The 11,808-nt window shown below is 39.6% G+C and overlaps 1 protein-coding gene across 2 annotated transcripts in view; it reads left to right on the forward strand.

The window, feature by feature from the left end:
- Positions 1–10,675, forward strand: part of LOC143125727 (neuroplastin-like) — a 42,781-nt gene extending 32,106 nt beyond the window's left edge. For both annotated transcript variants that reach the window (XM_076287431.1, XM_076287432.1), the window contains 3 exons: positions 7,458–7,479; positions 7,866–7,943; positions 9,422–10,675. In XM_076287431.1, coding sequence (XP_076143546.1) covers positions 7,458–7,479; positions 7,866–7,923 — 80 coding nt within the window. In that variant the 3' untranslated portion in view covers positions 7,924–7,943; positions 9,422–10,675. The remainder of the gene's footprint in view (positions 1–7,457; positions 7,480–7,865; positions 7,944–9,421) is intronic.
- The last annotated feature ends 1,133 nt before the right edge of the window (positions 10,676–11,808 follow it).

Consider the following 11,808-nt stretch of genomic DNA (forward strand, 5'->3'; position numbering starts at 1 on the left):
CAATGCCCCGAAAGGGAGGTCACTGCACTAAGTCTAAAGAGGGTATTCACCTGAATATTCATGGGAGAATGGACGATGCAAATGCAAAACCTGCCCAAAGGCTCTAGGGCTTTCCCCCCTGCTACTTACCTCCCATGCCTCAAAAACACAGATTTTGTAAAAAGGAACAGCTCTCTTAATTGAAATATAACAAAATGTCTTCCTGCTACCCTGCCTACCCACAGAGTAAAGAGAGATGAGAAAAACTTTTTTTTAAATGAAGGGCTCCTTTATAAACATTTATATGGTCTAGAGAAAATTAAGATGACAAAGAACATTTTAAGAAATGGATGGTGAAATTTTGGCTATCATTTTGTACTTGACATAGATAATGTTACTTTGAAGGCATAACACTATTAGTAAACATATTTTCACATTATGGCTCAAGACCCAGTATCACTGTCAGCGCCCCTAGAGGAGCCCTTGAATGGCCGACCCTTTTTAACCCTTAAAGGTGTAGATTTTTGAACATTCTAAGTTCTGCAACAATTGAAGGTTCTAAAATTCTATGTTGAATTCAATGAACCCAGATATTCTTTAGAACGTTCATTTCTCAACATTCCCGTCACACCGGTGTGACGGTACTCCTTTAAAGGCCGTGTTGCAGGGTTCATTTTCCAACGAATTTGCACAATTTGCTTGTTGATAATAAACATTTAAACTGTTATCCATTGTATTTGATGTTGCTGGGTATCACAAAACGGAATATAATACGAAAAAGCAGCTACTATTTCACAGCGTTTGAAGTGATTCTCCTTTCCCCCACAATGCATTGCATTACGTCACCTTGGGGAGACTACAGACCAAAGCCCACCTTGAGACCCTTGAGAGTAACGAGAGAGGAGTAAAGAGAGACGAGCAAGGGATTGTTCAGCAGTAGATAGCGCAGATTATAGATAAATAGATAGGCTATAGATAGCCTAGATATGTATATAGACAGGTAGATAGATAGCTAGATAGATCATGTCATATGCTGGTCACGGGGGAGCTCCTCGACCAGCGGCCAAAATGCACTCGCTTCCCTAGTTACTGCAGCTCTCCACCAGTTTCCATCGGGACGGCACAGCCCACACAAACACCTGCAAAACTGCGACTTGCCCATATTATCTCCCTCTTTGGTAAGCCGTACCCTGACGATGTCAATGGCAATCAATCACGAGCAGTAGTTATCGAAAATATTCATGCTGAAGACACGACCAGCCTAATCGGCGGCGGCTAGAAGCTAAGTAACTGGGGTGGCTCACAGGTGGGACTAAAAAGTTAGCCCAGCTAGCTATCATGATGCTTCATATTCTGATCTTCTGACTAAGTTTGCCCGGTAGCCTACTTATCTGAACTAACGACATGATCACTATCACTAGATATAAAGAAAATGTTGACTTTCATTCGGTGCTGTTCACTGACAGTAACAAAAAAGTGTCGTAATGTTATAAGCATAATACATTGAACTGAATAGGTGCATTATGTAGCCTCATAACGAGGCCTCTCAAATTCAGAAAATTGCATTAAACTAAAATCGGAATACTAAATTGATATCAGGCACCGTTATTACCATTGGTAGATCATAGGGTAGCTGTGATATAAATGCTGTGACGAAATTCGAAGTGTAAATATACAAACTTTATGTTGAAAGTGTAACCGTGACCGTTTCCCATAGGAATGAATGTAAAACATACCCTCCAAAACGAGACCTCCCGAAATTCAGAAAAATTACTAAATTGATATCAGGCACCGTTATTACCATTGGTAGATCATAGGGTAGCTGTGATATAAATGCTGTGACGAAATTCGAAGTGTAAATATACAAACTTTATGTTGAAAGTGTAACCGCGATGTCCATTGAAATGCATTGAAATGAATGAAGCGCAGATCAAGTAGTCCCCAAAGTGACGTCATCACCGAATTGCGTACAAAAAACCCGCTAATGCTAAAAACAACAAAAACTGGCATTTAACACCATTTGGAGACATTTTTAAAAATGATATACATATATTGAGTGCTTTATGTACCCATTAATCAACAGTGGTGGTTAACCTGCAACACAGGCTTTAAGGGTTAAAAGGAAACTCCCCATTCCCGCTGCCCGTCTCCCTGCACAAGCAGTCGTGCAGACGCAGCCAGAGAACACCTCGCTCCTCACTGGAGGACCGGTGCTGCTGCCTCACACAGCCGCCGCGGAGGCATGCTAATCTGACCTTTAGCGCCGCACACGAGGGCATCTCCCAGCCACACAGGGGTTCGCCGTTAACCTTTAAATGAGACTGCAGCCCAGACCCTCTCTTGCACAGAGTAGCACTATCAGAGGACACTCTCCAAGATAAATTAAGGCAGCATGAAAGTTGATTACCGTCTCACAGTATTTTAGGATTTTTTGCTGCAAAGCTCTGGCAGTGTAATATGCACACTGAAACATGTAAGAAAATGAGAGTGGTATTACATGATAAATGAGATATTATTCAGTTATGGTGACGGTGACTATTATCGAAAAATATAGCCATTAATTAGTGCATACATAAATAGCCATATAAATCCAAAGAAAGATGCATTTACTGTAATTATTAGACATTATTTACCACATTTTTGCCATTGCTATAGTCATATACCCTGGAGTAAAAGAAAGAAAAATGTCCACATATTGGAGTACAGCTCCCAGTATTTAGTTGACTGCAATTACATTTGTTGTCAAATAAATTCTGGGAGCTGGACTTAAGTGTGCAGACACTTATTATTTATTTTACTATAAGCTGTGTTTGTCCAGCACCTGGCCTCAAAACAGATTGGATATGCATGTCACTCCTCTGCTGAACTACAGTATGTTCTTAACTTGACCTTTTTTAATTAAGGTAAAAATTAGCTGGGCACATAATTGATAAAGTTTTGTTTACCCCCACGTTTTGCTTACCATACATTGACTAAAAAGATATATATATATATAAAAACAGCCAGACACTCGCTCGCTCTTTAATAATCCTTTCCCAGCCTGCTTGTCCTCGTTCCTCAAAACAGGCTTTGGGCTGTATTTTGGGTACCAGCGCATGGCGTAAAGTTCGTTATTCACCCGTGCAGAGTTGAATTCGGTATTTTGCATGTTTATATTTCAAGCATTGCGCCCAGGGGTGTGGCAATAGGTAGGGGCCTGGCGCGTTGTCCAAAAATCGTTATCATACACCACCTAAACCTGGTCAGAAGTCAATGGCGAGTTGTTCATATGCTATTTTAAGAGCGCATGTCAACAGTCATATTGGCTGGTGCACGCACCATCCTTCTATCATTCATGAACGCACACTAGCGCATGTCCATGTAAAACATTACAAATTGCACGATTACAATGGGAAACATAATTAGAATAAAGATATTACGAAATACTGTACATCTCATGATGAGTAGTTATTCACCATCATTTACAAATTGGTAATGACGGTTAAAAGTGATTAGGGGAGAGTCGAGAGACACATATGGAGCACAGCTGAAGACGCACTGTCACGAGATATAAGCAACTCCTCTGCCGGATAAATGTTGTTTTATTCAGTCATTTGAGCAACATTAGGGTAAGTGTTGCTTTTTCCAGCCTATGTTTTCGGTGGTAACCCATTGTCAGTCAATAGTGAAAGTAACTGCATATAACTGTCTTGTCGTTGACTGACTCCTTGGTGAAGTTAGTTTCACTTTGCCAATGAGTTCAAATAATAGACGAGTGCAAATGCCTGAAGGCTATGCTAGGTTTTAGTAAAGCATGGTTTAAGAATGACTTTTCCATACGGTCTCGCAAGCAGCCCCCTTCAAATGCGCTGTTGAATGCCAAAATACCGATGCATTTATTTGACATATCGCGCGTTGCGCCGTTAAAGGGAATGACAGATGTCATTCTCATTGGTTTAAAATGATGTTACGCCCCAAACACACCCATATGACTGATTAAAAGACCTAGGAACACCTTGTTACGCCATGCGCTCCACTTTTGAGAACGAAACCCCTCCCAATGTGAACTGGACATCCTACTAAATTTGAATAGACTTTTGACGAGTGACGATGCACTTTAGAATGTCATGATAGGGCCCTTTATCTCTTTCTCGACAGTCTTTTAAGTATAAACAACAGATTTTAGTTAAACACTACCCCCCCCCCCCTTCCAATTTTCTAAATCAGGTGAGTACAGCACAGCCCGGCAGTGTTGTAGACACACTACTGTTTCTTCTCCCGGTGCTGTTCCTGTTCTTCCTTGTCAAAATGACTTCCATCTCGTTATGCACTCAGAAGTAACTGAGTATGTTGAATAGTACTCTCTCAAACAGCTTGCATCAAATGTGTGACTCAAATATCTTCTTTTTTTCTGTTGTTTAAATTCGGACTCGTGCAAAGGCAAAATACTGCCCACAAAATTAAATAATTGTTTCTGCTGACATACAGTGCTTCTGACATATCTTGAGGACATGGTCAGCCTTTGGTGAGGTTGAGTCAAGGCAGTCTACTTTTCCTTTGTTTACTGAAGTACTATGTCGGACCATAAAAGCTAAAGCTTATGTGCTTCCTATCAGTCAATTTTACTTATGTTTCTATGAAATTGTTTGTTTTTGGTAACCCATGCTCAATTATATGGAAAATATGTGTGCTGAAACAGTACAAAAAAGTAAAAATCAAACAAAAAAAATCAATTAGTTCAAAACCTCACACATTCCATGTCATGAACCTTCAATTGAGGCTCGAGGAAGGATATAGGGGTTAATAAAGCACTTTGAGACTTCTTCATAAATATACAGTACAGTATAGAAATGCCCAATGCAAGATGGCTGTGATGCATGAACAACATGTTAGGGTTAATAAGTAGGGATGAGATCAACAGAGGTGGTTCTCTTAATGGGTTGCTATTGCTTCTTTCCCCCCCTTTCCCCCAATGGCACCACATACATAACGGGTGGTAAGTGAGTGCATTTGCATGTCTACAGACTACAGCTTTTATCTGTCTTCTGCAGTCCATCCAGACCATGTTTTTGATACCTGTTAATCCACTGAATTGTTTTATTTTATTATTCTACAACATGTGCTCAAATGGCATAGTTGTCTTATATTCATTATTTGCAGGTACTGGACACAAACCGTTCCAGTCCCTACTCTACCAGTCCTGCCATTTGTCCAGCACCTCTGCCTCGGTTTATCTGTACTCTTTCTCCGTCTCTTGATGATGTGCTTTCAGTTTACTTTCCCAATCTAATTGACTCAGTTTTGAAAAGAGCAGCTCTGTCCTCACTGGAGAGAGAAAAAAAAATTGTTTGTATAAATTCTTTGCTCAGTCAGATGGAATGTGTTCTTTGCTTTTGTGTCTTGGGGTGGTGTGCCAATTTCACCCAGCTTTTTTTTAATATAAAATCACAAAGATGTACTGGACAAAATAACTAAACAACTAAAACAAAAAACCCAAATGAGACTGATGTCGGATGTGATTTCTGAGACACTTTCAGACAGTCATATGAGCTGGTTGTTTCCTCCACACCACTGAGGGCTCGTCGTTATCGTTGATGTCTGAACTGTGTCTAGCACATCTGTATGTCTGTGCTTTAACCTAAATGCGTGTCTGAATGGCATTTAATGTTATGCAATGGCAGTGATGCACAAGAAATTAACTGAAGCATGGCAACTCCCAGGCATATCTTTATCTTTGTGTGTGTCTTTCTCTGTGTGTGCTAGCAGTTATGCATGAAAATGTTACATTGGTCTGAAAAAAAAGTGCCTTGTGGCTCAGTTGGATTTGCAGGCCAGAGAAAGAGTGGGATTGGTGAAGGGTAGATTAAGGTAACCTAGATTACATCTGCCTCTGTAATATGAACAAATCAGTGGTGAGGACATGCACGGCGTTACACAGCTGTGCTGACTCTCCCTTTCACAAACTCACCCGCTGTGATTCCACAGATTTCTCCTGCTCTGCTAGATTTTGCCATATGTCTATGTGAGATCTATTAGTCTCTGAGTCATATTTCATGTGCTGAGTTAAAAATGTCCCTATCGGGATTGTAATGATCTGCATCCTACAAGATGATATTCATTTTCCTGCAGTGTCTTTCATTGTAATGGTATGTAATGTAGACATACTCAGTCCTATTCATGTATTCTGAAACATTAAATATTCATAATCAGAATAGATATTAGCATGATGCTACCACTCTTTTAAGTTTTATGCATTATATGCATACACATGAAGTCTAAAATAGACAATAACACACACATTTTAAAGGGCTGTGTGTGTGTGTGTGTGTGTGTGTGTGCATTTGTCTTGCAGGTCAGCTAGTTATCATTAGCATTGGGCTATTATAGCAAGCTATTAAGATGAATTTCACAGAAAACCTTTATTGTTATTATTTAGTGTGTGTGTGTGTGTTCGTGTCTTTCAGATGAGTTTTATATCAGCTGTGTTGCAAACTACTGATGAATGCCTTTGGCCTCTATCTACTTAACAGCATGCTTTCTTTTTTGTCTTGTTTTTTTGTTGTTGTGCGTTTGTCCACCCCCCCCCCCCCCCCCCCCCCCCCAATTTATTTTTTCACAATCTCGTAGACTTGGACATCTCAAATGCTCCCACGTGACCTGAATGGAATTTATGTGGGATTATATTTTGATGGAAACTAGGAGCCTAAGGCCTAAACATTATTCATTAGTCTACACTGTCCCACAAGCATGGACAATGTTTGTGGCTTGAAGTTGTTTTTCCCCTTATTTTTTGCATTGCCTATAATAATATGAATCCTCTTTAAAGCTTAGAAAAGGTGCAATGATAATAGGATTTGAATGTTCAAGATGCAGGGTGGTTGTTGGTTGACTGCTGATAGTGTGTGAGATTACTCACGGGACAGTGAGATTAGTGATCATTTAACTTCTCTGAACACTATAAAAACACTCACTGTCATGACAACTACATGATTGCAATGGCAGTAAACAAGCAAGTCCAAAATTGTAGGTCCATTGTACAACAGAGATTTGAATTCCAACATTTCAGATATACACACATGGCAACCCTTATTAATGGCAAACCTTGGTCCCTGGAACTTCAAACAATGTTATTGGAAATAATTATTTGACATACAAATTTAGAATTAATAATATAAAATTGGGATCAACTTAACACATTGTTGTTTTACTATTCCTGTTTCTCGCATGTTCGGTGTTTCTGATGTAGCATGCCCCACAGATTTATATTAAACCATATAACATTCCATGATATGTCATTCAGTATTATTTTGTCAAACACAAATTGAACAGCAACTCTAAACATACAGTAATTGTAAAATTTTGTCAGTAGGTAAGTCAATTTATGAAAGGGTAATATAGAAAAGAATGGCTGTCTGCCTGTACTTGTGTGGGTTTCTAGTTTACCTAATTCTGTTTTCTTGTCCTCTCTGTCTTTCTATGCACCCTAAACTCTGATGCAGATGATGAACCAGTTGGACCAATGTAAGAGAACTTAATTCTTAATTCATTAGTTAACAGTTATGACTATTGCTGTGATAGTGACCACCCATACAGATATGAATATTGTGGTGTAGTGAACACTAATACAGAATAAAATGAAACATTATACATATAGAACATGATATTGTGTATCATGTATGAGTTTACACCAAGGTGACCAGTTAAATGTTTACACCATGAATTGAATGTGCTGACCCATGTCCTATTGAACGTGAGGCACAGTCTTGTTTGTATACTAGACAAATACTGCAAAGGGATAAATCAATACACCTCTCTAGCATTAGCAATATCGCTTAACAATATCCTCTGTCCTTGTTGGTTACTGAGATCTTTCACCACTGACAAGGCGTCTGTTGTTTCCCTCTCAGGAAAAATTCTACAAATAACCACAAAGACAAAAAAGTTCGACAACGGAACACCAACTGAGCTGACAGATCAAGCCAGAGGTGAGGATTATCACCACAATTGTGTAACACACGTAAATTAGATGCTAAACTGTGTCACAAACAGCATCTTTTCACTCCTTATGACACAGCTTGAAATGTTAGTAACATGATTATTAGTTAATGAAGTTAATTTACATAAACTAAAATACTGCCATAAACTGTATGGCTGTATCACTTTGCATACCACTATTCAAAGCGTAAACACCAGCACCAAGTTGGCACACTTTGCCACTAAGTGCTGTTAGGTGCTTTCCCAAAGGGGACTGAATAAAGATCCAGATGTTTCCCCAAATGTCCTGATTTAAATAGCCAAGCCACTGGGTCTGTGATAATTAAGCACCACATCCATGTGTTGGCACGGCACAATCCACAGTCTGAATGGAGCTAATTTAGTGTAATTATCATTGTGCTCCATCAATGCGTGATCAGCTATGGAAACTTATCCATTAATTACCCCACGTGCCCTGGTAATAAGCAGCTGACAATGCCAGACAGAACAACTCTTTATGGCAGAAAAGACACAGATCTGATATACTGCTCTGTATTCACATACCAGATGTGAAACTCAGTGCCTCCATGTTTTGAGAAATTCAGTTATTGGCTGTTCATTGTGATAGCGTTATCATTAGTGGTAATATTGCAACTTACAGGAGATATATAAGAACCCCGACTCAAGGTTTGACAAAGTGTGGGATAGCTTTCTGTTGATCTGCTGATGGCCAGTAGTTGGGATGGGGTTTCCCTTTGGCTATTTTTAAGTTTTGAAAAGGTTATCAAGTAACAAATCTTCTTTTGTATTTGTATGGCCACCCTGTCCACATCTGTCCTGAGATGCCATGTTTAACAAAACCTAAAGCTGTATGTGGTCGCTGAAGCAGCAAAAACAAAGATGGACAGGACTAGGTGCTCAAAGGGCATAAAAACACAGTCCATGGTGAAGCTCAAAATAAATAAACCTTAATGGTCCCAGTTTTCCTAAAAATAGCACATTTAAAAGCTCCAGAATTCAAAAAACACTACATAATGCATTTTGACAAGCAGGCTTTGTGTTTATTTTGTTGTTGTCTGTAACAGCTCCTTTCCTGTGTGTGTGTGTGTGTGTGTGTGTGTGTGTGTGTGTGTGTGTGTGTGTGTGTGTGTGTTAACGCCAGACTAAATGGCACAGCAGGCTATTACATAACTTCAGTAAATTATCAAAAGAACAACTACGTCAGGGCAACTGTCATTAACCACATCACTAATGATAGCCTGAGACTGAGACATATTCTGTTAGACTACCTTTAAAGAAAGGGAAGCTTGGGAGCTTTTTAGTCACACACACAGCCCTTTTGGTTGCACAGAAGACTTAATTTGATGATTTAATTTAGAGTTTTTTTTGGTGGCAAGCACATGCTGCAGCCTTGAGTACTAAGGAGCTTGAGGCTCTTCAAGTCCAATCAGTTCAGTAACCCCTGACTGTGTGTGTTTTCCCCCCACAGTTGACGGACTGCATATCGTGACCATATGAAGGTATCTGAGAGGAGGTCCTGGTGGTTTTTAATGAAGCACATCTTCTCGTTCTGAGAAAAACAAACTAATAACAACGACAACAACAACAACAACAAAAGCAACAACAAAAATCAAGAAAAAAAGAGGAGAGAGAAAACAATAACAGCACAACACTGGCATTAGAGAACTCAGTGACTGTCTTAAGCATGCCTTATTCAGTCTTATGTGAACAGATGCGTGGACCCAGGTGACTCAAATCCTTTTGGAAAAGGTGTACACATTGTTTTTCTGTTTTCTCTTTCTCCCGTGTGCTAGATGTTGCTCGTGATTATTTTTTATCATTTCATCAGACTTAACAGTGATCCTTATTTTTTTTTCTTTTCTCGTTTTCATATCTACATATCGTCTCAAATGCATGCAATATCAGAGAGGTGTTCAGAGTTCACATATTTTTTAATTTCTATGTTTTATTCTCTGTGTGTTTTGCATCCAAGTAAAAGGATTATGCTTTTCTAATGAAATCTTCCAAATGCAGAAAAAAAGAAAAAAACTAATAATATAGAGATTATATGTGCAGTTTATCTTTGAATGATATATGAGATATATAAGAAATATTATATATAATATGGATGTGTATGAGTGTAAAGAGATCATTTTAATCAGTTGGAATGCAAAGGCCCGGCAGGAGTGGTCAGAACAGTATTTAACCATGTATGTGATAGAGAAAATGCCGGTTAAATGTTACATAATTTTTTTCTCTTGAGTAGATGTCGTATACATGTTGCGCTGTAAGTGTTCCAATATTATATAGCATATCTGTAAAAACGAAAGCAAATATCATTTTATATTTCTCAATGTAATCCATCCGATCCATTTTTATTTTTAGTCAATGAAGAATTCTTGTAAAGCATGGCCATAATCCTATGCAATATGTATTTGAGATAGTTCTACTGACAATAAGATGGATTATTGGGGAGTTTGGGTGGGGTGGGTTGGGGGGATTGGGTGCTGTTGGGGTGCCAGAGCTTTATTGCAGGGATGGGAGGGGGGGGTGGGAAGTGTCATTGAAAAGCTGGTACAGTGCAATACACAGTGGTAGCTGCATGGCTAAGTATAAGGTGTGTGTATGTGTGTGTTTGTATGTGTGTGTGTGAGAGAGAGAGTCAGGCTGCCAATGGACCTATGTGATGGCTAGGACTGGGTGGTGCTAACAGTATCGAGCCACTGGATTAATATGTGCGACCAATCTTTTCTTTATTTTTGTTTTCGGAATAAAAGTAAAAAAAAAATAAGACCAAACACATCAATCTCTTTCAGCATCTATTTTTCCGAAATGTGTTATTTGTCAGAAAAAAACAACACAATTACAATGAGGGACAGCCTTACTGTGTGTGGGTGAGTAATATTATCATATACTCAGATCAAAAGAGACACTTCTGCATTTTAATATTTTTACATGCTAATATGTCTGCATTTCATGCACATAACCCTGCTCACCAACCAACCCACATCTACACACACACACACAACACAACACACCCTCCGACTTGTACACATACATACACACATCAACGCCAAGATCATGTCTACGCAGGTAAACAGCGGTTGTCTATGCAGACACACACAGCGGTTGCTTCCATGTACAACCATGTGTTCACTGTGTGTGGAGAGATGTACTGAAATGTACTAAGCTTCATTCAGCTTCATTTACAACCAATTCTTGTCAATTCCCTATGCACCTACTTAATGGCTATACATACAAATGTACACACCCACACCATTTCATACACACATTAACTCACACAAACACTCTCATACACACTCACTCACTTATTATTTTTAGATCACACACACACACACACACACACACACACACACACACACACTTAGACACACAGACAGACACACACACACAGTCTCTCTGTCTCTGATTCAACCTGTCACTGCCCACTCACTCACACAGAAAAGTACAGACAATCTCTTGCCTCCTCTCACACACACACACACACACACACACACACACACACACACACACACACACACACACACACACACACACACACACACACACACACACACACACACACACACCAGGCTCTAAGCTGTCTCAGGACATTTTTATGCCCACCTCTACAGTGACAACGACTGTAAATAGGCGCACAGTCACACACACACACACACACACACACACACACACACACACAGACACATACGCACACACACACAGGGCCACACACATCAATGTCACGCCTGGCCCAGATTCCTGCAGTCCCTCTCTACTTTGTCTGTGAAACATCAACATGCTCACACACAGACACACACGCTTAGACCCCCCGCCACCCCCATCCATGCAAACACACAAACACACGCATCCACG

The sequence above is a fragment of the Alosa pseudoharengus genome, unplaced genomic scaffold (genome assembly GCF_046254945.1).
Source record: "Alosa pseudoharengus isolate Yale_2024_CS ecotype anadromous, Long Island Sound unplaced genomic scaffold, YU_APseudo_1.1 YU_APseudo_1.1_scf_16, whole genome shotgun sequence".
In the NCBI taxonomy this organism is placed as follows: Eukaryota; Metazoa; Chordata; class Actinopteri; order Clupeiformes; family Clupeidae; genus Alosa; species Alosa pseudoharengus.